General features: G+C 54.9%; 1 protein-coding gene across 3 annotated transcripts; it reads left to right on the top strand.

The window, feature by feature from the left end:
- Nucleotides 1-293: 293 nt before the first annotated feature.
- On the top strand, nt 294-15473 carry SERPINA5 (serpin family A member 5). 3 transcript variants are annotated; one of them, XM_066276088.1, is made up of 5 exons: nt 294-360; nt 10199-10839; nt 12584-12854; nt 13212-13359; nt 14438-15473. In XM_066276088.1, exons 2-5 carry the CDS (start codon nt 10215-10217, stop codon nt 14639-14641), a joined length of 1248 nt encoding a protein of 415 aa, XP_066132185.1. In that variant the 5' UTR covers nt 294-360; nt 10199-10214; the 3' UTR covers nt 14642-15473. The 3 variants fall into 3 exon arrangements, with proteins under 3 accessions (XP_066132185.1, XP_066132186.1, XP_066132187.1); XM_066276089.1 differs by lacking the exon at nt 294-360 and adding an exon at nt 2422-2525; XM_066276090.1 differs by lacking the exon at nt 294-360 and adding an exon at nt 2838-2861.
- The last annotated feature ends 9772 nt before the right edge of the window (nt 15474-25245 follow it).

Genomic DNA, 25245 nt, shown 5'->3' with positions numbered 1-25245 from the left:
CACCGAGGGAACCAAAGTTTTGCCATCCTAAAGCTGTCTTTTAGGATTTTGATTTTAAGTTGTTCATTATATATCATCAATAAATCAACAAACAACAGGAGTTGACAAAGATGTGGAGAAAAGGGAACCCTCGTGCGCTGCTGGTGGGAACGCAGACTGGTGCAGCCTCTGTGGAAAGCAGTGTGGAGTTACCTTAAACAATTAAAGTGGAACTGCCTTATGACCCAGTGATTTCACTTCTGGAATATATCCAAAGAAAACAAAAACACTAATTTGAAAAGTATATAAGCACCCTTATGTTCACTGCAGTGTTATTTACAACAGTCAAGGTCTGGAAGCAGCCCGAGTGCCCGTCAGTAGGTGAGTGGCTAAAAAGCTGTGGTACATTTACACAGTGGAATACTACTTGGCTGTAGAAAAAGAGGGAAATCTTACCTTTTGTGACAGCATGGATGGAGCTAGAGGATACTATGCTGAGTGAAATAAGTCAGGGAAAAACGAATACCATATGATTTTGCTTTTATGTGGAATCTTAAGAACAAAAGAAACAAAGGAGATTGAAACAGGCTCATAGATACAGAGACCTGACTGACAGCTGCCCCAGGGGAAGGAGGGGGTGGGGCCAGGGGGGAGTAAAGGAATGAGGAAGCACAGATCGGCAGTTCCAAATAGCCGTAGGGATGTGCCGTACAGTACAGGGAATACAGTAATAGCTACGTGTTGCAATAATAACATTGTAATCACTGTGTACGGCACCAGGTGGGCACTTTACATATTGGGGCTGAGGAACATTCTGTGAAGTATGTGATTGTCTAACCGCTATGCTGTACACCTGACACTAATACAAAATAGATTTTTTTAAAAAATAAAGAAACCAGGACCTGGCCGGTTGGCTCAGTGGTAGAGCGTCGGCCTGGTGTGCAGAAGTCCCAGGTTTGATTCCCGGCCAGGGCACACAGGAGAAGCGCCCATCTGCTTCTCCACCCCTCCCCCTCTCCTTCCTCTCTGTCTCTCTCTTCCCCTCCCGCAGCCAAGGCTCCATTGGAGCAAAGTTGGCCTGGGCGCTGAGGATGGCTCCTTGGCCTCTGCCCCAGGCGCTAGAGTGGCTCTGGTTGTGACAGAGCGACGCCCCTGAGGGGCAGAGCATTGCCCCCTGGTGGGCAGAGCGTCACCCCCTGGTGGGCGTGCCAGGTGGATCCCGGTCGGGTGCATGCGGGAGTCTGACTGTCTCTCCCTGTTTCCAGCTTCAGAAAAATACTAAATAAATAAATAAATAAATAATAAAGAAACCAGACTCAGGAAGAATCTTTGATCCTCCCCCTTTCTGCCCAAGAGATTCAGACAGAGAAACCTGCTTCAGGAAGGAGAGCCTGGGGCGCTGCCTTAGCCTCCTTGAATTAAGTGTGGTGAATAGGGGCCCCCAGGCAGGTGCCTGTTAGCCAGGCACCCCGGTGTCCCTGTCCCATGTGTCTGAGTCACCTAGCAGGGATTTGCCTGCCAGGGGTGTGCCTCTCTTCCTCGGCTACCTTTGTGGAAATCACCAGTTCTCACTTCTGAAGTCTAACACTCCTGCCCTCCACCCGCCTCCCTTGTCCAAATGCCACATGTACCCAAGGTTGTCTCGCTGTCCTTGGAATTTTCGTGCTTGTGTGAATCCCCCAGATGCACGTTTTAAAACTCGATGTCCTCCTGTTCATCTGTGTTTCTCACTTTGACGATTAGTCCTGCTGGAAGAACGTAGGAGGTGAGGGCAAAGCGTTTTATTATGCATTTCAGCCCCCACAACAGCACACTGGCTGCAGGAGACAGAGGAACTGGCCTCGTGAAAGGGAGGTGGGCCGGACGGGATCCTTCTCTCCTATGTCTGGAAGGCTGGTGGCCGGCTGTCCGTCTAGCTTCTTTTCCGGAGACTTCCTGTGCCACTGTCGGGAAGCCCTGGTGGGTGTGGGGTGTCGCCACAATGGCTGAAGCCACCACCTTAAATCCCACCTGCAGCTCAGACAGAAGGCAGTGTCAGGGTGGTGGGGAGTCAGTTCTGGGTGGTGACCGGGAAGAGCACAGGACACAGGGTGAGGCGTTAGCAGATCTAAGACCACACGTTCTCCATTGGTCGTGAGGGTGGGCGGGTGCCCTCACGAGTGGAGGTCACCCTCGCCAGTGTAAGTGCCCGTCTACAAAGTGGGTCTCAGAGCTTCTCCCCTGTGGGCTGTTTCTTAAAATTAACCAGACTGAAACAATTAATATCCCCAAAGAGGCATATTTTGGGGTGGTGGACTCTGCTCCCCTTCAGGGGTTTGCAGGACAGGGGGTGGGTGACCCTGGTCAGAGCTCAGATGGCTTGGTCAAACACCTAGCCATTGGCTGGAAGCCTGCTGGGATAGGACAGGACAGGATGGCAGGGGCGGGGCCAGAGAAGGGTGGAGTCACAGCCCCACTGTGGTCAGTGACAAGTGCTGGCTCCACTCCATCCTGCTCTCTGCCTGGTCCAGAGCCCCAAGGGACCGTCGTCTCGGCCACAGGACAGAGTAAGTACAGGCTATGCACACCGAGGGCCCATGGGCTTGAGCACCTGTGAGGAGGGGTCAAGAAATAGACTCTGGAGTTACAGGGGTTGGAGATGACCCAGAGTGAGAAGGGAAAACTCTTCGCACGGTTGGGGGAGGACTCAGGGCCTCTCGGGCCGCAGAGGTGACCTTGGGCATGGCACTAAATCTGACCAAACCTCTGTTGCTTCGTAGCTGAGAGGCAGCCCACTGTTTTCTCTGGATGGGTGACTGTGGAGATGGATGACAGTGATGTGATGGCTCTCACCCATGCATGATTCTATCCCCAGGACACAGCTGGCCATTTCTGGAGACATGGTTAGTTGTCACAACTGAAGGGAAGAGCCGCTGTGGGCATCCAGTGAGTAGAGACCAAGGAGGTCTCTATACACTCTATAGCAGGGGTCCCCAAACTTTTTACACAGGGGGCCAGTTCACTGTCCCTCAGACCGTTGGAGGGCCGCCACATACAGTGCTCCTTTCACTGACCACCAATGAAAGTGCAGTGGGGGGCCAGATAAATGGCCTGAGGGGGCCGCATGTGGCCCGCGGGCTGTAGTTTGGGGACGCCTGCCATATAGTATGCAGAACAGCCCTCCCCCCACCACACACGCACACACACACGCACACACCGAATGATCCGGCTCCAGATGCCAACAGTGCCAAGGTTGAGAAACCCTGAAATAAGGTAGTGGGGACAAATGTCTGGTTCCTAGGCGGTGCGTAGTCAATCACAAAGTGAGCGGAATTTTTAGTTTTTCTAAGGATGGGGCCCTTGGCAAGAAACGGAACAATAAAAGGGAAACTGCTCTCTTGAGTCAACATCCTCCTTCACAGATCAAGACACCCAGCCTGGGTGGGTGGGGACTTTGGAAGGTATTAAAGATGTGAGCCTTTCTGGATGTCAGGCCTACCTTAACAAAGTGGTTTTTAAAAAGAAAAAAAAAAATTTGGAAACTGAAACTGAGCCGTGGTGGGGAGTTACTCCAGGTCACCCGGCAAGTCCGTCCCAGGGCCGGCAGAGCCGGTCTCCGATGCCCGGCCTGCCTGACTCTGTTCTTCACCACACCGTGTCTGCGGTGTGGCCTGACACTCTGGCTTGCCGGGCACAAGGCGGGCTCATTCATTCGTTCATTCATTCCATGCACAGTGGAGCACGCCCCTTGACTGTGTGAGCCGCGCGGGTGAGGGTCCTTTCTGCCGTGAGCACGTATCCTTGTGGGGGGGAGAGAGGTCGGACAGGAGAGGCCACCCCCAAGTGCACGTGTGACTGCACTTATATATGTAATTGACTGAGGTCAGAGAGACAATGGAGAGGCCATTAGACAGAATGCCTGTGGAGAGAGAGGGCCGAGCAAGGACAGGCCAGGCCGTCGCTGAGAAGGGACATTTCAGCCGGGGCCTGAGGTCTGTGGGGAAGTTGGATCGGGTGAGAAAGGCAGAGAGAGGCTCTCGGCACAGAGCAGGACGTGCAAGGGCCCAGAGCTGGGGTTGACCTTGCTTGTGTTTGAGGAGTTAAACAACGAGGTGTGCCCAGAGGACACACGATGACTGAGGACAGAGCAGGTCAAGGTGAAGCCCGTGAGAGCCTGCATGGGGCCCCGTGGGCGAGCGCACAAGTCAGAGTTAAGTTATACCCCAAATGAACGGGCAGCCACGACGGTCTCGGGCAGGGGAGTACGGTGACCCGGTTTATGACTGAAGGGGTTTATGACTGTGGAGATGGATTACTGTGATGTGATGGCTCCTGTAGAACGTCCATGCAGAACGGCTCCTGGGGAAAGGAAAAGTGGGGAGAGCCAGGTGAAAATGGGGGGGGGGCTTCCATTAAGACAGTGGCAGGGAAAATGGGGGAGAGAAGCAGGTGGGTTGAAGACACATTTTGGAGCTAGAAACGATAAGCCTTGCTGATGGCCCGGAGTTGAGTAGGGAGGTCAGGAGCGTTCTCTGGGTCACTGTTCTCAGGGAGCTCTGCCCCTGGGTCGTTGGGACCCGAGGGAAGTTGGGGTTCTGTCTCTCCCTCTCTGCCTGGGCTCCCTGCTGTACTTCCTTCTGTAATTAGCAGATCGCAGACAGACCCTTCTCAGCCACACACCTTGCTCAGCTGAGCCCTGTATTGACCTAAGTGGGACTTAGTTGCCTAACATTTGGAGCAAACGCCAGCAGATTTTGGATCCGCGGTTGTTGGGGGGTCAGCGGGAAAACTGCCCAGGGTTTGCCTACTTCCAGCTGCCTCAAGTCACGCTGGCCTGGGATGCCACGTGAGCTTGACTACTCTGCCGTCGCGCCTCTGACAGGTGGGGGCGTTTCTGCAGAAACACCGGTGTCAGGTGACCCCAGGAGGGCATCGGCCAGGTCAGGCTCTGCAGGCTGGTCTCCCGAGCACCAGGCTCCCAGGGCCTGGAGCAGACTCAGCCCGGCCCAGAACTGTCGGAGCTGTGCATTTCCACCCGAGGCCCAGACGTGTGATGGCAAAGCCTAGGCATTGAAACTAGAAACCCTAAAAGGAGTATCCTGAGGCCTCCATATTCTGGGGAAGGGACCTCCCTGGCCCTCTGTTTTTTCTTCTGTACAATTTTGGTGATAATGATGCCAACTCTCTGTTGCTGTGGAGGAATGCGGATGAGCTAACACAGGTGAACAGCTTGGGAGAGGCCCAGGAATGCACACCAGGGGCCGCAAAGGGTCAGGCTGACGTGTCACTCCTCGTGACCATGAAGACAGCCGGGAGGCAGCATGCACGGCAGTCAGACGAATCAGAATTTTAATCCAGTTTCATCACTCGCTGGCTTGGCCAAGTGATTCCATTTTGCTGAGCCTCCGTTTGTTCACCTGTGAAGTGAGGTTGATTGCCGGGGTCCAGCCCCGTGGGGGATCCAGGGGTCCCACAGGAAGAGACGGTGTCGGCACGAAACAAGTGAGAGAGCCGAATTCTTTTTAGCTCATCTGCCAGGCATCTCCGCCAATAGCTAGTACAGCTTTATTTTTATACACTCAGTTACAATTACATGTGATGCAGAATACATTGATTAATAGTTGTTTTTGCTTCAATATGGGTAAATATTCCAGGAACAGGTTAGTACATTTCTATAAGCTATAAATCAGGTGGTAAGCCATTCTAAGTACAGTTATAAATAACTTGAGTAGTAACAATATTGGCGCAAGCTTCTGAAAGGTCAGTATTGATTAATAACTCTACCTTACCTAATGACCTATTGTCTAGTCAAATTGTATTTGTCTACTATATTCATATACTAGTTAAGTTCTAACTTTTTCTCAGAGCGTTCCACTACCTGTAGGTCAGGTATGTAAGAGGAACAAAAAGTTTTTCTATTCTATTATATGAAAAGGTTAGGGAGGTAAATGGATTAAGTGAAGGCTGAAAGGTGCTTTTGTGTATAGTTACTGTTTCCTACCTATTCATAAGTCACAATCTATTTTCCCCTAATATGATTAATAGGAGGGAATTTTCCCACAGACTTAGCCCTTTTCAGGGGATATCATAGCCAGCCTCCTCTGCCTATGGGCCCAGGTAAGGGGGTTTATAGGCTTTTCTGTGGAACTCACACCCTCTGTCTCATTTTCAGAGAAATTACTGCGAGTCTGCAGGAAAAGCACAGTGCTATTATCTCTGTGCCATAAAGGATAGCACACACACCCAGGAAAAGGGGGGGTAAAAAACCAAATTAATACAAAAAGTTAAAGGGGGAAGTATCGTTGTGCCTCTTCTTTGCTGGGACTGTGTCAACCAGCAGCTGTTGATCGGCTTCCGACAGTTGATAACGCTAACTTTGGGTGAAGACTAAAGGTAGTCATATTTATAGTGTGTCTAAATAGGTTCCTAACAAATAGTGGCTTTAATAAAAAGAGAGTGGGCCCAAATAGAACAAGAATTTTTGGGTCCCAAACCTGCAGCTAGGGGAGCCTGAGTGAAGCGGGGGTCCCCTCCAAGGAGACCCTCCTCTTTGGGGACACCCAGCGGGCAGTTGGAGAAGCGGCTGTGGTCTGTCAGACCTCCGGTGTTCAGGAGGTGGGGACAGTGGTAGGGAGGAGGGCTACTGGCTACAATAGTTCAGGAATTAACCAAGGTTCAGAGAGGGGCAGGGCAGGGCCCAAGGTCACCATGGGCTGGGAGGGGGGAGGGGGGACGGGGGAGGGAGGAGGGGGAAGGAGGAGGGGGAAGGGGGAGGCCAGAACGGTCATCCCTGCTCCCTAGTCAGCTGCCTCTGGGCTCCGTCCAGGCAAGAAACCCCTCTGCATCTGTAGCTTTCCTTTGCAAGCCTTTCTTTTAGGGCAGTCATCGGCCCAGGGCTCCTGGGCAGGGCTGTGGGTCCTGACTGGGCTGTCTCTCCTGCAGCACCTGCTACATCACTGCTTCTCACACTTGGCAGGAGGCCCCGTATTGTGCTGGACAATAGACAGTTGGAAGGACTCTGAGCTTAGACCACCCACCCTATCTTTTCAAGGCCTCCTTGAAGGCCACTCCTGGGAACAGACAGGGAGCGTCCGCCTGGGAAGGTCAGATCGTGTTCCTTTATTATCTGCGGATGGATGGGGAGGCTATTGCTATTGTGGCTCAGAGTGCTCGGAACACCAGATCGGGAGGTGGGGACGCGGAAGGGAAGCGGAGGCCAGGGAGGGAGCCACGTGCTGAGGCAGGTTAGAGCGTGGGCTTTACAAGTCAGAATTGGGCAGAACCCAAGCTTGCCGCTATTAGCAAGTGGCTCAACCTCTCTGAGCCTCGGATGACCCATCTGTAAAGTGGGGCTAGTAGTAGAACCCACCTCCGTGGGTGGGTATGAGGCTATAGAAGTTGGTAAATTGGTAAATGTGAGGGTGGCGCAGCACCTAACGATGGGCGCGGCCACGTGCCTGCGCCCCCACAGGTGGTGATCTGTAAGGCTGCTCTGTGTGGTCCTGGGTAGTCCGAGGTTCTGCAGACAGAGCATCCTAAGTGTGTCTTTTCTGGTAGCTCGGGTGCAATGACCTGTTTGAGTCATTCCATTTCACTCAAAGACAGGACAGCAGCCCAGTTCTACCTGACTCCCAAGCTCATTGGTGTTTCTCTGTCCCCACCCTCACACCCTGCCTCCCTTTCCCCCTGCCCCCTCAGAGGGCCACTCTGCAACCATGTCCAATGCAGCTGTGTGGGGCCCTCTGGAATTTGGTTTTGCTTGGGTCACATGACTCTGCAGGGGTCACGTGGCTCTGCATAGGTCACATGACTGCATAGGTCACATGACTATGGCAGTGCTCACTGTGGGGCTGGGGGCCTGATGACATGGTGTCCGTGGTGGGGGTCGGGGGCGCATAGCCAGCTGAGGGGAACTCACTCAAGCAAGAGCTTCCATCAAGAGAAGACTATCAGCAGCTTGGGAATAATTTGGTTGCTGGTGGCCAGGCCTGCCCGAGAGTGTGTGTGAAAGCACGTACCCCACGGCCCAGCTGAGGAGTGGGGGTCCCGGGGCGGCTCTGGCCAGATGCTGCCACACCGACAGCTCGCACTCCTAGAGCCCCAGGCTGTGCCGTGCACTTCACATATGTCACAGTAAAGCCCAGCCACCCCCCACCCTGTGCAGGTGCGGAAGTCACCCCTGCTGTACAGGTGGGGCGGGGCGGGGGGGGGAGTGGCAGGAGGTGTAACTCACTTGCCCCAAATCCCAGAGGAAGAAGCCTGAGATTTGAACCTGGGTGGTGAGCTGCAGACTGTTCACAGCAGGCAGAAGGAGGACTTCAGGCTCGGGAAGGGTCTCCGGTTGGACAGGAAGGACTCCGGGTACACAGACATGGGGAGGAAGGGGAGGAGGGCCTGAAGGCAGGGGACAAGGCCTGAATGACGGCAGACGCCCTCCCAGGGTCTGCCTGAGAAGCCAGAGAGAGACAGAGGGGGAGGGCCTCCTCCTCTGGAGGTGGGGAGGAACGTTCTCTTAGGCAGGGCTGCCCTGCCCTCACTGCTACCCGGGGGCCCCAACAACAGACACGCAAGTCTCAGTTCCGGAGCCTGGAAGGCCAAGATCAGGTGTCTTCAGGGCCGGTCCCTCTGAAGGCTCTATGGGCCTGCAGATGGCCACTCCTCCCTGTGTCCTCGTGGTCGTCACTCGTGTGTGTCCACATTCTCACCTCTTCTTATAAGGCCACCAGTCATAGGGGATTAGGGTCCACCCATGTGACCTCGTTTTAACTTGACCACTTCTTTAAAGACCCTCGTTCCGAAGAAAGTCACCTCATTCTGAGGTATTGGGGGTTAGGACTTAAACATTTAGATTTAGGGGACACAATTCAGCCCATCCCAGAAGAGGAAGGGAGGCCCAGAGCTCATTTTCAGAGGGCAGAATTTCCCAAAGAGGGGACAGTGCCTCAGTGAAGGCCAGGGTGGCCGTGCAGGGTCCTAGAGCAGCCCTGGGAGAAGGGAAAGGGCCCGGCTGGTGTCTGTGGGTACACTGGTGAGTCCCAGGGTCCCAGAGCAGCCCGGGAGAAGGGAAAAGGCCCGGCTGGTGTCTGTGGGTACACTGGTGAATCCCAGGGTCCCAGAGCAGCCCCGGGAGAAGGGAAAAGGCCCGGCTGGTGTCTGTGGGTACACTGGTGAATCCCAGGGTCCCAGAGCAGCCCCGGGAGAAGGGAAAGGGCCCGGCTGGTGTCTGTGGGTACACTGGTGAATCCCAGGGTCCCAGAGCAGCCCGGGAGAAGGGAAAGGGACCGACTGGTAACTGTGGGTACACTGGTGAATCCCAGGGTCCCAGAGCAGCCCTGGGAGAAGGGAAAGGGACCGACTGGTAACTGTGGGTACACTGGTGAATCCCAGGGTCCCAGAGCAGCCCCGGGTGAAGGGAAAGGGCCCGGCTGGTGTCTGTGGGTACAGTGGTGAATCCCAGGGTCCCAGAGCAGCCCCGGGAGAAGGGAAAGGGCCTGGCTGGTGTCTGTGGGTACACTGGTGAGTCCAGGGTCCCAGAGCAGCCCCGGGAGAAGGGAAAGGGCCCGGCTGGTGTCTGTGGGTACACTGGTGAATCCCAGGGTCCCAGAGCAGCCCCGGGAGAAGGGAAAGGGCCTGGCTGGTGTCTGTGGGTACAGTGGTGAATCCCAGGGTCCCAGAGCAGCCCCGGGAGAAGGGAAAGGGCCTGGCTGGTAACTGTGGGTACACTGGTGAATCCCAGGAGCCTGACGCCCCGCCCGCCACAGACTGGAAGCTCGGTCAATATTTGCAGAATAAACAAGCACTAATCTAGAAGTGCTGCGGGCTCTCTGGGGGGTAGTTGACCTGAGAAGAACCAGAAGGCCTTGCAAATGCTGCCCCCGGACCAAAGCGAGGGTCAGAGGTCCAGAATGGAAGCAGGCTGCTGGCTCCCCACGAACCCCGAGATGCTGTCCAGGCAGAACGCGGGGATGTCTCCGCCCCCACGTCCCCCGTCCTGTAACGTGTGCTTGATGTGAATGACAGGGAAGACTCCCGCCCTGGGGGCCAGCCCCGCCCCGGTCCACGCCCCTCTGCCTTGTTCCTCTCCCTGCCGGCAGGAGTCCGTCCTCTCTCCTGGATGCTGCACCTTGGGCGGTGACGGGCTCGGGGATGTCAGTCTCGCACACTTCCACCCAATCTTTTCTCTGAGACGGCCGGCGGCCGGCGCACCGTCCTGAGCACCTCTTCCCACCTTCCCTTCCAGATCCGGAGGCCGCGCCATGCAGCTCTGCCCCCTCTTCTGCCTGGTGCTTCTCAGCCTGCAGGGCGTCCACCTGCTCCGCCACAAGCACTCCCGGAAGATATGGAAGAGAGCCACGGAGCTGCCCGTCGTGGCCACGGAGGCCCCCGGTAACCGGAACTTCACCTTCGACCTCTTCAGGGCCTTGGTGGCAGCAGGCCCCGACCAGAACGTCTTCCTCTCTCCTCTGAGCATCTCCACAACCCTGGCCATGATCTCCCTGGGAACTGGGTCCAACACGCGGGCGCAGATCCTGGAGGGCCTGGGCCTCAGCCCCCAGGGGGGCCCGGAGGAGGAGGAGGAGCTGCACAAAGGCTTCCACCGGCTGCTGCAGGAGCTCAACCGGCCCAGATTGAGCCTGCAGCTGAGCCTTGGCAACGCCCTGTTCATCAAGCCCGCGGTGCACGTCCAGGACGCCTTCCTGGGCGCCATGAGGACGCTGTACCTGGCAGACACTTTCCCCACTGACTTTGAGGACCCTGCAGGGGCCCAGAAGCAGATCAACGATTATGTGACGAAGCAAACTCAAGGCAAGATTGTGGACTTGGTTAAGGACCTCGACGGCTCTGAGGTCATGGTGATGGTGAATTACATTTTCTTTAAAGGTAAGACCCTTGGGCTCCAACCTCAACTTTTCCTTTCCGCTGCTCTTGTGAAAAGAATACTCCATCCTCTCACAGCTACGGGAGTGGGAGTCAGTTTAGTCTTTTCTGGTGCCTGTTGACGGAGTGAAGCCAACAAGCAGCCAGGGGTGAGATGGCGCCTTCTTACTGTGGAAGGGGACGTCATCCTGGTGCCACTTTACTGGGGAAGAGCGGCTTCCTGTCCTCCGGCCCCTGGGGCTACCCAAAGTCACAGTTTCCATGTGGGTCTAAAGCAGGTGCTGGCCATGGTCACTGTGCTGAAGAAGTGGACACCATGGCTACTCAGGGCAGGACTGTGGGCCTTAGAAGGAACTTACAAAGCATTTTCCAGGCTACTCCCTTGCTCCCCCCCCCCCCAGATCCTCGCCATCCTTGGGGCTATGTCCTTAGACGAGAGATCCCAGGGCGAGAGCCTGTTCTTCTGAAAGCCTTCTCTCTCCTCCTTGAGAGCCAATGCTCATCTTTGGCTGCTTGACATTTCTTATAAACATCCCCACTCATTCCAGCCTCTCACTCCTGCTGCTAAAGGCTGAGCCGCTCGGGGCTCTCTGCTTGGGGCCTGGCTGAGGATGGGGAGGGAGGGGAGGGGAGGGGATAGAGGGGAGGGGAAGGGAGAGAGAGGAAGGAGAGAGGAGAGGGGAGGGGAGAGAGAGGAAGGAGAGAGGAGAGGGGAGGGGAGGGGAGGGGACAGAGAGGAAGGAGAGAGGAGAGGGGAGGGGAGGGCAGAGGAAAGAAGGGAGGGGAGGGGAGGAGAGACAGGGAAGGGGAGGGGAGAGGAGACAGGGGAGGGGAGGGGAGAGGAGACAGGGAAGGGGAGGGGAGAGGAGACAGGGAAGGGGAGGGGAGGGGAGGGGAGGAGAGAGAGGGGAAGGAGAGAGAGGAGGGGAGGGGAGAGAGGGGAAGGAGAGAGGAGAGGGGAGAGGAGGGGAGAGGAGAGAAGGGAGGGAAGGGGAGGGGAGACAGAGGAGGGAAGGGAGAGAAAGACAAGGAAACAATTAGCTAAATGTTAACCACCTACCCTCCCCCCCACTTCCTGTGGCCACAGATAGTGAGTATCAAGCTTGGGTTCTAAGACCCCTTGTCCCCAGCCCAGGCTGTTCCTGTTATGCCAGGCTGCAGGGAAGGGGACAGTGTGCACTAAGCTGAGTTGGTCTGGGGGTGGGGTCTACATTTGATAACTACTGACAAGATGGAAATAATTACTTGTATCATGCTGATAAAAAATAAATAAAATAAAATCCCACAGCAAGCAGAGCAAGAAGCATAACTGAAGACTTTCCAGTAGGAAAAACCATGTATTTCTGGGAACCTTGCCAACGTTTCTCCCAAACTTAGATCAAAATCTAATGTTGGGAAAAGAGTGAAAAATGGCATAAGTCACCCAGGTATAGGGAGGCTTCATCAGCCAGCCATGTTTTCTATGCCCCCCCCACCCCCCACTCAGTCACGTCAGAGAATCCAAGACATTCGGGGTCCAGGGCCTCTGAAGACAGGAAAACCAGCCTCCTCATTTTGCAAATGTCGCAGGAACCCCACAGAAAGCTTAAGCGCGTGCCCACAAAATTACAGAGGGGCCCAGGGGCTCAGCAGCCCCGCTGCCGAGAGGGCCGCCCTAACGAGGACGATCTCCGCTGAATAGGTCTGTGTCTCCACACTTCCCCTCTGCAGCGGGGAGTTCTCACTTCTTGTCCATGTTTCTCTTTAGCGAAGTGGGAGAAAAGCTTCGACCGCAAAAGCACCCAAAAGCAGGACTTCTACGTGACCCCCGAAATGGTGGTGCAGGTGCCCATGATGAGGAGCGAGGACAAGTACTACTACCTCCTGGACCGGAGCCTCTACTGCAAGGTGGTGGGCATCCCCTACCAGGGCAACGCCACGGCCCTCTTCATCCTCCCCCACGAGGGCAGGATGGAGAAGGTGGAGGCCGGCCTGAGCCAGGAGACCCTGAGGAGGTGGCTTCGGGAGCTCACCAAGAGGTAGGACCACCCCACCCCGGGGCCAGCTGCCCCCACGCACCCCCGGGACACAGACTCCTGTCCCTGGGAACTCACCAGCTCTGGAGCTGCCTCCAAGCCCGGAGGCAGCATGTGAAGTCCCGCCCCCAGGGGCTGGCCCAGCTGCAGGGAAGAGGCTGAAAGCCCGCTTTCCTGGTGGTGCAGTTGGAGTGGGTAGTGAGTGACCTCTGGGTGGCCCAGGTCCAAGCCCAGAGTGAAACGGACTCTACTCTAGGCGAGGGGCTGAAGGGTCATTATGGAGCTGAGGGAGGCAGTAGGAGCACGAGCCAGTGATCCGACTCTCTGTGCGCATCTAAGAGAGGTCCTCTCTCTTTCCAGAAAGCTCCAGCTTTACCTTCCCAAGTTCTCCATTGAGGGCTCCTATCAGCTGGAGAAAGTCCTCCCCCAGCTAGGGATCCGAGACCTCTTCACCTCCCAGGCTGACCTGACAGGATTCACCAACCACTCCAACATCCAAGTGTCTGGGGTGAGCCTGCGCTCCTGAGCCTCTGCTTCCAGAGCTAGCTCTCCCACTCCCTGCCCTCCCTCTTCACTCCCCTTCCTTCCCCTTCCCCCTTCACTCCCCTTCCTTCCCCTTCCCCCTCCTCTCCCCTCCCTCCTTCCGCTCCTTCCTCTCCCTGCCCTCCCCTTTCACTCCCCTTCCTTCCCCTTCTCCCTTCACTCCCCTTCCTTCCCCTTCCCCCTTCACTCCCCTTCCTTCCCCTTCCCCCTTCATTCCCCTTCCTTCCCCTTCCCCCTTCATTCCCCTTCCTTCCCCTTCCCCCTTCACTCCCCTTCCTTCCCCTTCCCCCTTCATTCCCCTTCATTCCCCTTCCTTCCCCTTCCTCCTTCATTCCCCTTCCTTCCCCTTCCCCCTTCACTCCCCTTCCTTCCCCTTCCCCCTTCATTCCCCTCCCTCCCCTCCCCCTTCATTCCCCTCCTCCCCTCCCCCTTCATTCCCCTCCCTCCCCTTCACTCCCCTTTCTTCCCCTTCCCCCTTCTTTTCCCTCCTTCCCCTCCCTCCTCCCCCCTCTCCTCCTTCCCTTTCCCTCCCTTCCTCTCCCCTCCCCTCCTTCCTCTCCCTCCTTCCCCTCCTTTTCCTCCCTCCCTTCCCCTCCTGGTCCCCCTTCTCTTCTATATTCCATAGTCTCTCTCTTTTTCTTCAAGAAGCAAAGGTTTTGCTTTGTGTCTGATATCCTTTGTACAATGAGGAGCCATACCCAGCACTCGCTCGGCAGAAGGAGCCCTGAATTAAGCAATCGAAACTAAGAATCAGGTGTAACTCCTTCGCTCACTAGCTGTGTGACCTCCAACAATACTTGACCTCTCTGAGCCTCTTTCCCTCTATAAAGGGGCTGGGAGATGCCACGACAGTTCAGTGAAAGGCACCCGTGCGCGTGCGCCTGGTCCACAACAGCGGCAAGGTCGCTTCACATTCCCACGGGCTTCGAGGCTCAGTTGCACAGAGACTTTGACAGGGGATGCCGCGGGCAGAAGCTTCGCCGCTTCCTGCAATGGCATCACGGCCCCTGGTGACCTGGTGGTACCCGGTGTCTCCCCTGCAGATGATGCACAAAGCCATAGTGGAGGTGGACGAGTCGGGAACCAAGGCGGCGGCAGTCACGGGGATGATGTTTGCATTCAAGTCGGCCCACGTGGGCTCTCAGATGCTGATGTTCAACAGGCCCTTTCTGATATCCATTGTGGAGAACGAGAACATCCTCTTCTTTGGCAAAGTGGTCCGCCCCAGTGGTGGGGACTTCTCCTGAAAGGTCACAGGCCTCCACAGTGGAGGATGTGGTGCGCTCTGGCCACCTGTTGCTGATAGCTAGAGATTTACACAGGCTTAGTTGGATAATGAGAGTTTCGCCAATAGTAATAGTAACATTGATATAGTGGGGATTGTTTCTTTTCATGCAACCGCAAGACACAAGTGTCATGAAGAATCCTGGAGAACATTCAGCCTTGCCCTCACCTTTCATCAGCGGAGATTAGTGCCGAGGCCCAGAGAGTTTGGGCGACACAGCATGTTAGGGGCAGAGGGAAGCCCAGAACCCGGGCCCCTGATTCCCAGTGGTACTGGAAGCTTGTTCCAGTAGACATTTCCACCAGGGAGTGTGTTTCCAAGCCTAGTCCTCCAGTTGCCAGCAGTACCAGTTATCAGTTCGTTACGGTTTATACAGAACACTGGAATGGGAGTCTGGCATGGGGCTTCTGTCCCAGCTAACAAGCTGTGTGACACTGGGGTAATACTGTCCCTCTCTGGACTCTAGTTTCTCCATGTATTCATTGAAGGATCAGGTCACGGATTGAAGGATCCTTGAAATCATGTAAAAAGGCTGGGGTGTTACCTGCCAATCACAGTTGATATCAATACATTTCAAGTGTCATTTATCCTTTAAGAAAAACAAGTAGACAGCAAGGTGGAAATGGCCCATGACAGGACTGTGCCTTCCTATGGCTGCAGTGACAGTCTCATGGGCCTGGCTGTGGTGGGAGAATGGAGGCCTGTTGCAAATAGTAGAGTCTCATTTGAAGATACTGCGGACCAGCTATGGATTTTATTGTCAGCTCTAACAATAAAGCATTTTGCAAACACTGGGTGTCATTGTCCTTATGGAAGTAGTTCTGGGATTGGTGCCATTATTAGTTTACCGTGTTCTAGGCTGCATTACCATTCACAATATCCCCTATGCCGCGGGCATTACTGTCCCCATTTTGCAGATGGGGAAGACGAGGCTTGCAGAGAGGGTGGTGGCTTACCCAGCCACACAGCTCCTAAAGGGCAGGTGCTGGTTTGACTCCAGACAGTGGCCTCAGGCGCCCACAGTTAGCCCCGTGCTCTGCTGCAGGGGAGACAGGACCAGGAAACGGAAGCCTGAGTCAGGTGCATGTTGGCCATAAGCTCCCTATGATCCAGAGAGGCTCCCTCTCCCTCACAAAGCCCACAGCGTTTTCTTCTCCGACAAATGATGGGACCAGACACTTCAAAGAGTAAATGAATGAATAAGCAAGTGAGTCCTTCACTCAAACTGTCCCTTAGCTGGCTGCCCCAACCCGGAGCCCCCGAGTGCCTGGCCGCCCCACCCGGACCCCCCGAGTGCTTGGCTGCCCCAACCTGGACCCCCCCCCCGAGTGCCTGGCCGCCCCACCGGGACCCCCCCCCCGAGTGCCTGGCCACCCCACCCTGCATGCATGCCCTTAGCACGCTTTCCATGAGCTTGTTCCCACCACTCTGACCCCAGAGTCTGGAATGTGTCACAGAAGGGTGTCCCTTAGAATAACATGATGCCGGCCTAGCGTGCGGAGGACCCGGGTTCGATTCCCGGCCAGGGCACACAGGAGAAGCGCCCATTTGCTTCTCCACCCCTCCGCTGCACCTTCCTCTCTGTCTCTCTCTTCCCCTCCTGCAGCCAAGGCTCCATTGGAGCAAAGATGGCCCGGGCGCTGGGGATGGCTCCTTGGCCTCTGCCCCAGGTGCTAGAATGGCTCTGGTCGCAACATGGCGATGCCCAGGATGGGCAGAGCATCGCCCCCTGGTGGGCAGAGCGTCGCCCCATGGTGGGCGTGCCGGGTGGATCCCGGTCGGGCGCATGCGGGAGTCTGTCTGACTGTCTCTCCCTGTTTCCAGCTTCAGAAAAATGCAAAAAAAAAAAAAAAGAATAACATGATGCAACCCCAAGCTATGACCATTCTCCAAAGTACTAAGCACCTACTGTGTGCCAGCCCTACTGTGTGCTAGCCCGAGGGGGCACTTTGCATTCATGATCTATCTCAACCCCTGAACAACCCCGCAGGGCATAACAGTTGCACGCATTTTCCAGAGAGGAACCTAAGTGCTTGCTCAGAGCCCCACAGCTGATGATAACAAGAGGCCTTGGCTCTGGAACCCAGATGGCATGTGTTGGCTGGTGACAGGGCAGATGGCTGCACCCCAGCCCAGACAGCTTGTCCTGCATTTGTGATTTGAGCTCAAAGCACCTTTTCTGCATTGGGCCCCCTCATGGGGTCAGATTCTCTCCTGTGTGCCTTTCCCTTGCAAAATGCCTCATTTGTCCTGGCAAATATGTCTCTCGCTGTTTATCCAGCCAGCCCTAGGTCAGGGGGAGGCTCTGCCTCTGTGACGTGTGGAAGGCCAAGGTCCAACGCTGTCTGAAGTTTACTGGGCAAAGGGTCACAAAGCAGCTATTGTGTGTGAGATTGGTATGCGTTTCTGACTCGTGAGCTCAGGCTGCGTGTCTCGTGAGCTCAGGCTGCGTGTCTCGTGAGCTCAGGCTGCGTGTCTCGTGAGCTTAGGCTGCGTGTCTCGTGAGCTCAGGCTGCGTGTCTCGTGAGCTCAGGCTGCGTGTCTCGTGAGCTTAGGCTGCGTGTCTCGTGAGCTCAGGCTGCGTGTCTCGCACTGAAGCACCCTGCTGGGAGTCCTCGCCACCATGTGACTTAAGCGTCACACGATTCTGGGGTGAACAAAATAGTAGAGTAGCCCAGAGAGAGTAGAGAGAGGGAGTTAACTTCTGGGGCTCAAGAAACCTTTCTCGGCAGAGGAACCAGTCATAAAGAATCAGCAGGACTTCGCCAGACAGCAGTTCAGGAGCAGGAGTGGCACTGCAAGGCAGAGGGAGCTGGGCTTGAGAAAGGCATGGCATTGAGCAATCTGTGGTGAGAACGGGAAACCCTAGAGCCCTCAGTCTGGACCGGTGTCAGGGAGGGAGGGGACAGTGCTTGCAGTCCAAGGACAGGGACCCTGAGCACCAGGACGGTGGTTTCTCTGTTCTCTCTTACCCTGATTTCAGGGTAGTTCGGCCATCACTCTGAGCGTCCCTGAGCGTCCCCTGGACCCCTTCTTGTCCATCACTGTCCCATCTGCACATCATCAGATGTCCTCACTCAACCCTCCAGGGGGCGCTCACATCCATCCACTCCTGCTGCTCTGAGTGACTTCATCAGCCCATCTGGCGAAAAGGTAACCGGTCTGTAGGGTGCCCGCACATATAATCTTGACTGTCCCCCTCAGGACCCTCTTTCTTAGCCACTAGTATGAGTTTTCTAGGGCTATCATAGCAAAGTACCCCCGACTGGGTGGCTTGACAACAGAAGTGTATTCTGTCTCTGTCCCGGAGGCTGGAAGTCCAAGATCAAGGTGTCGGCGGGGTCGGCTCTGTCCGAGGCCTCTCTCCTCGGCTTGCAGACGGCCACCGTCTCTCTGTGTCTTCGCACAGTCTTCTGTCTAAGTGTCTGCGTCGGAATCTCCCTATTTCCCAGTCTCCACCAGTCATACTGAACTAGGACCTGCCCACTGATCTCATTTTAACACAATCCTCTCTTAAAGGCCTCGTCTCTGTGTCACATTCTGAGGTACTGGCCGTTGGAACTTCAACGTGAGAACTTGGGGGGACACAGTTTAACTCATGACCATCACCCCTATGAGTCCCTGTACCTGTTGCCAAGTTTATTCTTGTTCTCAGGGAAACACAGTTATTTCCCTCTCAGACCACGTAATCTCACAGGACCCCTTCTGTGGACCGCTGCCACCAGCACACAGAGGAACAGTGCCAGGGACCTGGACTCCTTCCTTCCGCCACCTCTCCCTGTAGCGACCCAGACCCGAAAGAACGACCTTGGTCTCCTGGGCACACGTGTCACACCCCACCGAAGAGCCGTGCTCAGCCTACACCTCAGTAGTCTTAGCTCATTCATCCAAAGGCCACTGTGGGTGGGGTGCCTATGGGGGCTCTGCCTGTACATGGTGCACTGGTGAGCCCACAGACATGGGCAATAACTGGGTCCACAAACAAAGAAACCCGGGATCACAAACCATGGTGAGGCGCTTCCTCAGGACTCCGGCCAGAGGTCCTCCTTGGTGGAGCCTTCCTGACTCCCCCAGACCCACTTCCGGGCTCCCCTCGCCCCCGCGCCTTTCTCTGCCACCTGCCACAGCATGCAGTCCCCGTCCCTCCAGTGTCCGTGAGGGCTCACGTCACCTCTGCACTGCAGTGCCGGCATCGGCCGAGGCCCACAGTGGGATCTTGACAGATGTTGGATGAACGAATGGAAGGACTGAGTGAGGGAAGGCTCCAGGAGATCCCGGGGCTCCACAAGTCCTCAGCCCACTGCCTAAGACCACCCTATTCCCAAAGCACCAGACCCCCAGCACACTCAGCCTGAGCACGCCCCACAGGTGGGGTCGCTGGTTACCATCAAGGACACCCAGGTAAATATCAATACGAACGCCAGATCATGAGTCACTTAGCGCAAGTGCAGCCCAGGAGGCGCGAGGCATTTCTGTCCGCAGAATCTGGGAGCTCGATCTGTAGGAGACACGGAGGAGTGAGAAGCAGCAGTCTGGTGGCTAGAGAGGAGGGGAGGTCCGTTACGGGGGCAGCGGGCGAAGGCTGCTTGCTGTAAGGGGAGTGGGAACAGGTCCAGGCGAGTGAGGGGAGAGTCCAGTCCAGAAGGGGCGAGGAAGGCTTCCTGCCGCGTAGTGTGCAGGCCGGAGCAGAGCGAGGCCGGCTCCTCTGTGATTGCATCCAACCGGAGCCTGAGGCTGAGTGTTCCCAGAGGTCCCCTGGTTGGTAAAGGGAGTCAAAACCCTCTTTCCCCTGGATCACGCTGAGGGGCCGTGTACTCAGCTGGACAGCTCTGCTGGAGGGATAGGCGTAGGGTCCCGCACGGCTGCTGTGCAGCGGCAGCGTGGGTGCGGCCGGGCCACGTGGCCCTTCTGGACAGGAGCAGGGCGGAGATCTTCAAGCAGGAGAATGCCCTGAATGCAACCTGCGTGTTTAAAAATATTCCAGAAACTGGGTAGAAAAGCGACCTGCTGGGAAGCGGGGGAGCAGGTGGCAGATGGGGAGGGGTGCAGACGGCTCAGCAGTCACAGCACAGGGCACAGGACTAGCAGCTGGGACCAGAGGGTGGGCAGCGGAGATGGGGAGGTGAGAGTGGCTTCCAGGTTGTGGACAAAGATGATCCCATTTCACACAGATGATCCCATTTCACTCCCCTTCAGTGGGGAGGGAGGGGGTGGAGGGGGGGGGAGGGGGGAGGGGGAAGGGGGAGGGAGGGGGAGGGAAGGGGGGAGGGGGGAGGGAGGGGAGGGGCAGGGGGAGGATGACCCCAGCTTCCTGGCTGAGCTGGGAGATGGAGGCAGTGTTAACTGAGATGTGGAAAAGTGTGGGGAGCAAAGAACAACTGGGGAGAGATGGCTATTAGGACGTGATCAGTGTGAGAGGTCACCCAGAAGGCACTGGCATCAAAATTCTGATTACAACAAATCTATGAAACAGGGTAAGAGCCTCAGCACCCCAGGTAAGAGATGGAAGGTGTCCAGTGGGACAGAGACTGTGGCAGGTGCAGACGGCCCTGGTGAAGGAGAGGGGAGAGTCCCTGTGGTCCCGGAGGGTGTCTGGAGCTAGACGAGTCTGCCCGGGGAGGGCACAGAGGAAGTGGGCGTGCGAAGTCCTCCCTTCAACAGCACCCAGGTTAACAAAGAGCTCTGCAGCCCACAGGCACCTTCAGGCCCTTGGACCCCCCAAATCAGGCACCACACTGCCCTCCTAACTAGTATCCGATTCCTCCATGTTGCAAGCCCGGGGTTTCTGGCCAGCATACCAGCATGTCTCCGAAGGCTGGCACAGAGTGCGGGCAGCGCCCCAGGTCGGCGTCCGGACAGCTGCATCTTCCCCCTGGGCTGCTCGCGTCTGAGATGGCTGTGCCTCAAGGCCAGGCTGGGAACGGGTCCGTGGGGAGTGGCACTATGTTTCCAGGAGAGGGCAAGAGTGTCGGCTTGAAGCCAGCCTGGTGCAGAATCCCAGCTGGGCACTTACCACCCCCCTCTTCCCTCATATGTAAAGTAGAATAATTGAAGCTGCTTCAGAAGTTCTGGTGAGAGTCCCGAGCATAAAAAGCAGAGCAACTGTAACTATGAAAGTGGAAAAATATCCATGTTTGTGCTGGCTGTCGCCACTCAGCCAAGTAAGTAGAGGCAAAGATGAACTCCTATGGGCGCCTTATTCAGATGGCCAGCAATCTGAAAAGATGGGGTTTCTGTGCCTAGTAATCATCTTAACACCTTGTCTCAGCCAACACTCTTTTTAAGGGGAAGAAAACAGTAGGTGAGGGCTTTGGAATTTAGGAAGAAGTTAATTAGATAAAAGTTGCAGTCCGAGCCGTGGCCGGGTAGTTCAGTTGGTTGGAGCGTCATCCCAGGGCGAGGACTTTGCCAGTTCAATTCCCAGGTCAGGGCACATACAGGAGCAGCTCGATGTTTCTGTTCTCTCTCTCCCTGACTCCCGAAAAAGTTGCAGTCCAGGGATTCTTCTAGCAATTTCTTCACCTGCTGACCAGTACTTCTTTATCTGCATTCTTGTCAGCAGGCATTCCATCCTAGATAGCATCTTTCTTGTGGAGCTCCCAGGCCTGGGGCACAGAGCTGGATGGCTTGCAGCCTCATGAAGTCACATGAGCCCATTCCTGTATCCAGCTCCTGGAATAAAGATTTTTAATCATTAACCCTATTGATTATAACTTAAAGTTACTATTATTACTAAAGCTACATTTCTAACTCTCGAGCTCCCCTTATCAGTACCACCTTGAGGATTTCATTCCATTTCCCTGATTTTGGACAGGACAACTGTAGTCGAAACCATTCTCTTTTCAGTCATAGATTCGTAAGCACGGGTTGACCAATTAGCCAGAATTTGCTCCAAAGGGCTGTTTCCCAAAATGGAGTCCTCTCACCACCACCATTCTACCAGACAGAGCTCTGTAATATCACAAAAACAAGAAACCAGAAGGCACATTAACCTGACCACCATTCTAGGCCAGAAGGACCCGAAAACACAGCGATTCAATCAAAGGCGAAGGTGACAGAGGTGCCGGGAGCCGGAGAAGGGATGTCCCCAAGGGAACTCCCAAAGTCGCACCTGGAGCCCCTCCATCCAGGCAGCCAATGGGACACCCTCCCCGCCAAATACCCAGTCTTACCAGAGAGTCCCAACGTTGTCCCAGCGTGGAGTCCCCAAAAATGAAACCAGAAAGATAGCCGTGTTCATGCTGCCTGTCACCACGCGGACGGATAAGTAGTGACAAGGGTCGAATCTTTATGGGTGCTTCATTCAGGTGGCCGGCGCTCTGAGAAGAAGGGGTTCTGTACCCAAACACCATCTTAACACCTCGCCCCACCAACCTTGTCTTATAAGGGGAAGGAAGGGGTAGATAAAGGACTAAGAATCTAAGGAGAAGCTAAAGAGATAAAAGTTGCAGTCCAGGGATTCTTCTAGCGTTTCTTCATCTGCCGACCAGGACTCCTTCGTCAACGTCCTTGTCAGAGTGTTCCATCCTTGGAGCACCAGGGCTTAGATAACCATCTTGCCTGCGGAGCTCCCGGGCCTGGGACAGAGAGGTGGACGGCTCGCAGCCTCATGAAGTCACGTAGGCCCATTCCTGTGTCCAGCTCCTGGAACAAAGCTTTATTCTTGCACCAATCATTGATCCTATTGATTATAACTAAAGCTTATCATTACTAAAGCTAAATTTCTAACTCTTGAGTTTCCTTATCATTTACAACATTATTATAACCGGGTGTGGGAAGAATGGGTGAACTTGCTTAAGAACAGGGACGTCTAAAGGAATGCCCATTTACTGAGGTGTTAGCTATGTGGCCCATACTGAATCATGAAATGGACCTGTTTTCTTAGATGACTCTCAAATTTCTCCGGGTACTGTCCTCCCCTGATCCTAGAGCCAAGCGGGCAGGGGGTGTGGATTTGGGTTTGCAGCTTGGAACCACAGAACAGGTTATTATCTCACAGTTTCTGAGGGGCTGGCTCAGGGCCTCTCACGAGCTTGTGGACAAGTCGTGGGCCAGGGCTGCAGTTTCCTGACGACCTGACAGGGGCTGGAATTCCATCTCCAAGCTCAACTCGTGTGGCGGTTGGCAAGAAACCTCAGCTCCTTGACACGTGGGCCTAGTCATAGAGCAGCTCAGACATGGCTTCTCACGGAGCGTGTGTGTGTGTGTGTGTGTGTGTGTGTGTGTGTGAGAGAGAGAGAGAGAGAGAGAGAAAACCCAAGACAAGAGCAGCCATGGTCATTTCACAACCCAGTATCTCAGCACTAATACTCCATCCTTTTGCCTTACTTTGTTAGAAACAAGTCACTAAGTCGGCCCAACTCTTGGACAGGGTCATTAAGCTCTGTTTCCTAAATCAGGATTATCAGAGATTTTGTAGACACATCTATCTCTAAAACAGCCAGCGTATTATAACCCCAGAACCCAGCAGAGGAACTACCCTCACAGTAGAATCTTCATAAAAAAATGGATGAACCAAATGAATGAATGAATGAATGAATGAATGAATGAAAAAATAGATGGGTGTGTGAGGAGGGTGTTCCTGCCCCACTTCTCAGAAAGGATTTCAAGTTGAACTGCGTGTAAGGTTGGCAGGAAGTAAGGCGGGTGGGACTGCTTTTCCCCCACGTCCTCACTGACGAGGAGCTCTCGTGTGTCACCTGTAACGTGGAAGGAAGGCAGTGTTGAAGGGGAGGCCGATGAGGGCCAGCTGTAGTAGTCACTCGTCCTGAAAGAAAACGAGACATGGGAGGAATGGATGACCAAGCAGGTTGCAAAACAGACACAGGAATTTCCCCTGTTCCTGCCCAATACTCCTGTAGGAGTCCCCCACTCCACGTGGGGGCACACGAGCTGTGTTGACAGGAATTTGCAGATGGACCTCAGATCTGCAGCCAGCATCTCCCAAAGACCACAGACCACGTCAGCACAGACACAGCCAGAGAGTGGCCCGCGTGTCAGGGAACAGGGGCTGATGTCTCTGTACTTTTCCAACTGAGAGTGAGTCCACCGGCCTGTAAGAGAGAGGACAGCTCTGCTCTGAGGTTTGAGAAGTTGCCAATATCTCATTTCTTCTTCTTACAAATTCTTTGAGGACTTGTGATTAACAACAGAGGCTCAGAGAGGTGGAGTAACTGGCCTAAAGTCATCTAGCTAATCCAAGGCCGAAGGCGTGGGGCCCCTCCCAGGACCCCGGCCTCCTCCAGCCTCAGGAAGAAGCTCTCTGAAAGGAACCAGCGCAGGTCCCTCCCAGCCGCACCTTCTCCATGGAGACGGTACACCCTCCTGCTTGGGTCCCTGCTATCCACCGCCCCCCTGACCAGGCCCTGGGGGTACACTTGTCTCCATCCGCAGTCCTGGCCTAAGTGAGGACTCCTCCTAAGGTTTTCCTTCGCCCACCTGCGCCAGGTCAGCATTCAGGAATCAGAAGTAGCAACACAAAGGCCTGTGGGAAATAGGTCACAGCATCACAAAGATCAAACTGGCAAAGTCCAAGTCAGTCTAGTTGCCATGTCTGAACTGAACGCATGAGATAGGCCTTTCCTCTGCTCCCATTTGGGGCAGGTGCTATGGCCGCGCTCACATAGGCCCCAGAGGTTTATACCACTTCCAGCCTGTACCCGTCTCTATGCCCACGCACCGTCGGGTTTCCTGAGCCTTGGAACCTGGGTCCATAGGGACTTGTGCATTCACATTTTCAGGTGAGAAGTAGTGACTGATGGAGACAGAGCTCCCATTCAGCTGGGACCCCACCCCACATAAAGGAGGTAGCCTTCTCTATACAAACAACCAACACCTTAAAGAAACAGCAACCCCAACACTTGTACAGGAATTATACTCCAGAAACTGTCATTTTTTCTCATGTGTTTAAGGATGCAAACACCTTCCTTTCTCTCTTTCCTTTCCTTCCTTCCTTCCTTCCTTCCTTCCTTCCTTCCTTCCTTCCTTCCTTCCCCCCTCCCTCCCTCCTTTCTTTCCTTCCTTTTTTCCTTCCTTCCTCTTCCCTCCCTCCCTTCTCCCCTCCTTCCTTCCTTCCTTCCTTCCTTCCTTCCTTCCTTCCTTCCTTCCTTCCTTCCTCTCTCCCTCCCTCCTTTCCTCTCTCTTTTCTCTCTCTTTCTTTCTCTTTCTTTCTTTTTTCTTTCTTTTTTTAAATATAGCATGAAAGGTAGAGAAAGCTTAGATTTGATGTTGGGTTGCTTTAGCCCAATTTCCACCAGCTCCATCACTGAACAGCTGTTTGGGGTGGTGGTCCCTGGGTGAGCATGAGATTGGATATCGGGATTTTTTCCTCTACCCAAACCCGAGAGCTCCATGGGGGTGCCCAGCCGGAAGCTCTGATATGAGCCTGAACTGAAAAAATGGAAATCATGGTCCACATTTCTGGACTCCGCTGCACATATCTGACCACAGGCCCACCAGCCAAACCCAACCCAGGTTGTTTCCATATATCTTGCAAGCTAGGAATAATCTTCCTTTTACATTTTAAAAAGTTTGATAAGAAGAAGAAGAGGGGAAGAAGAGGGGGAG

Source organism: Saccopteryx bilineata, chromosome 4 (assembly GCF_036850765.1).
Source record: "Saccopteryx bilineata isolate mSacBil1 chromosome 4, mSacBil1_pri_phased_curated, whole genome shotgun sequence".
Classification (NCBI taxonomy): domain Eukaryota; kingdom Metazoa; phylum Chordata; class Mammalia; order Chiroptera; family Emballonuridae; genus Saccopteryx; species Saccopteryx bilineata.
This window is presented reverse-complemented; position numbering and strand designations above follow the sequence as displayed.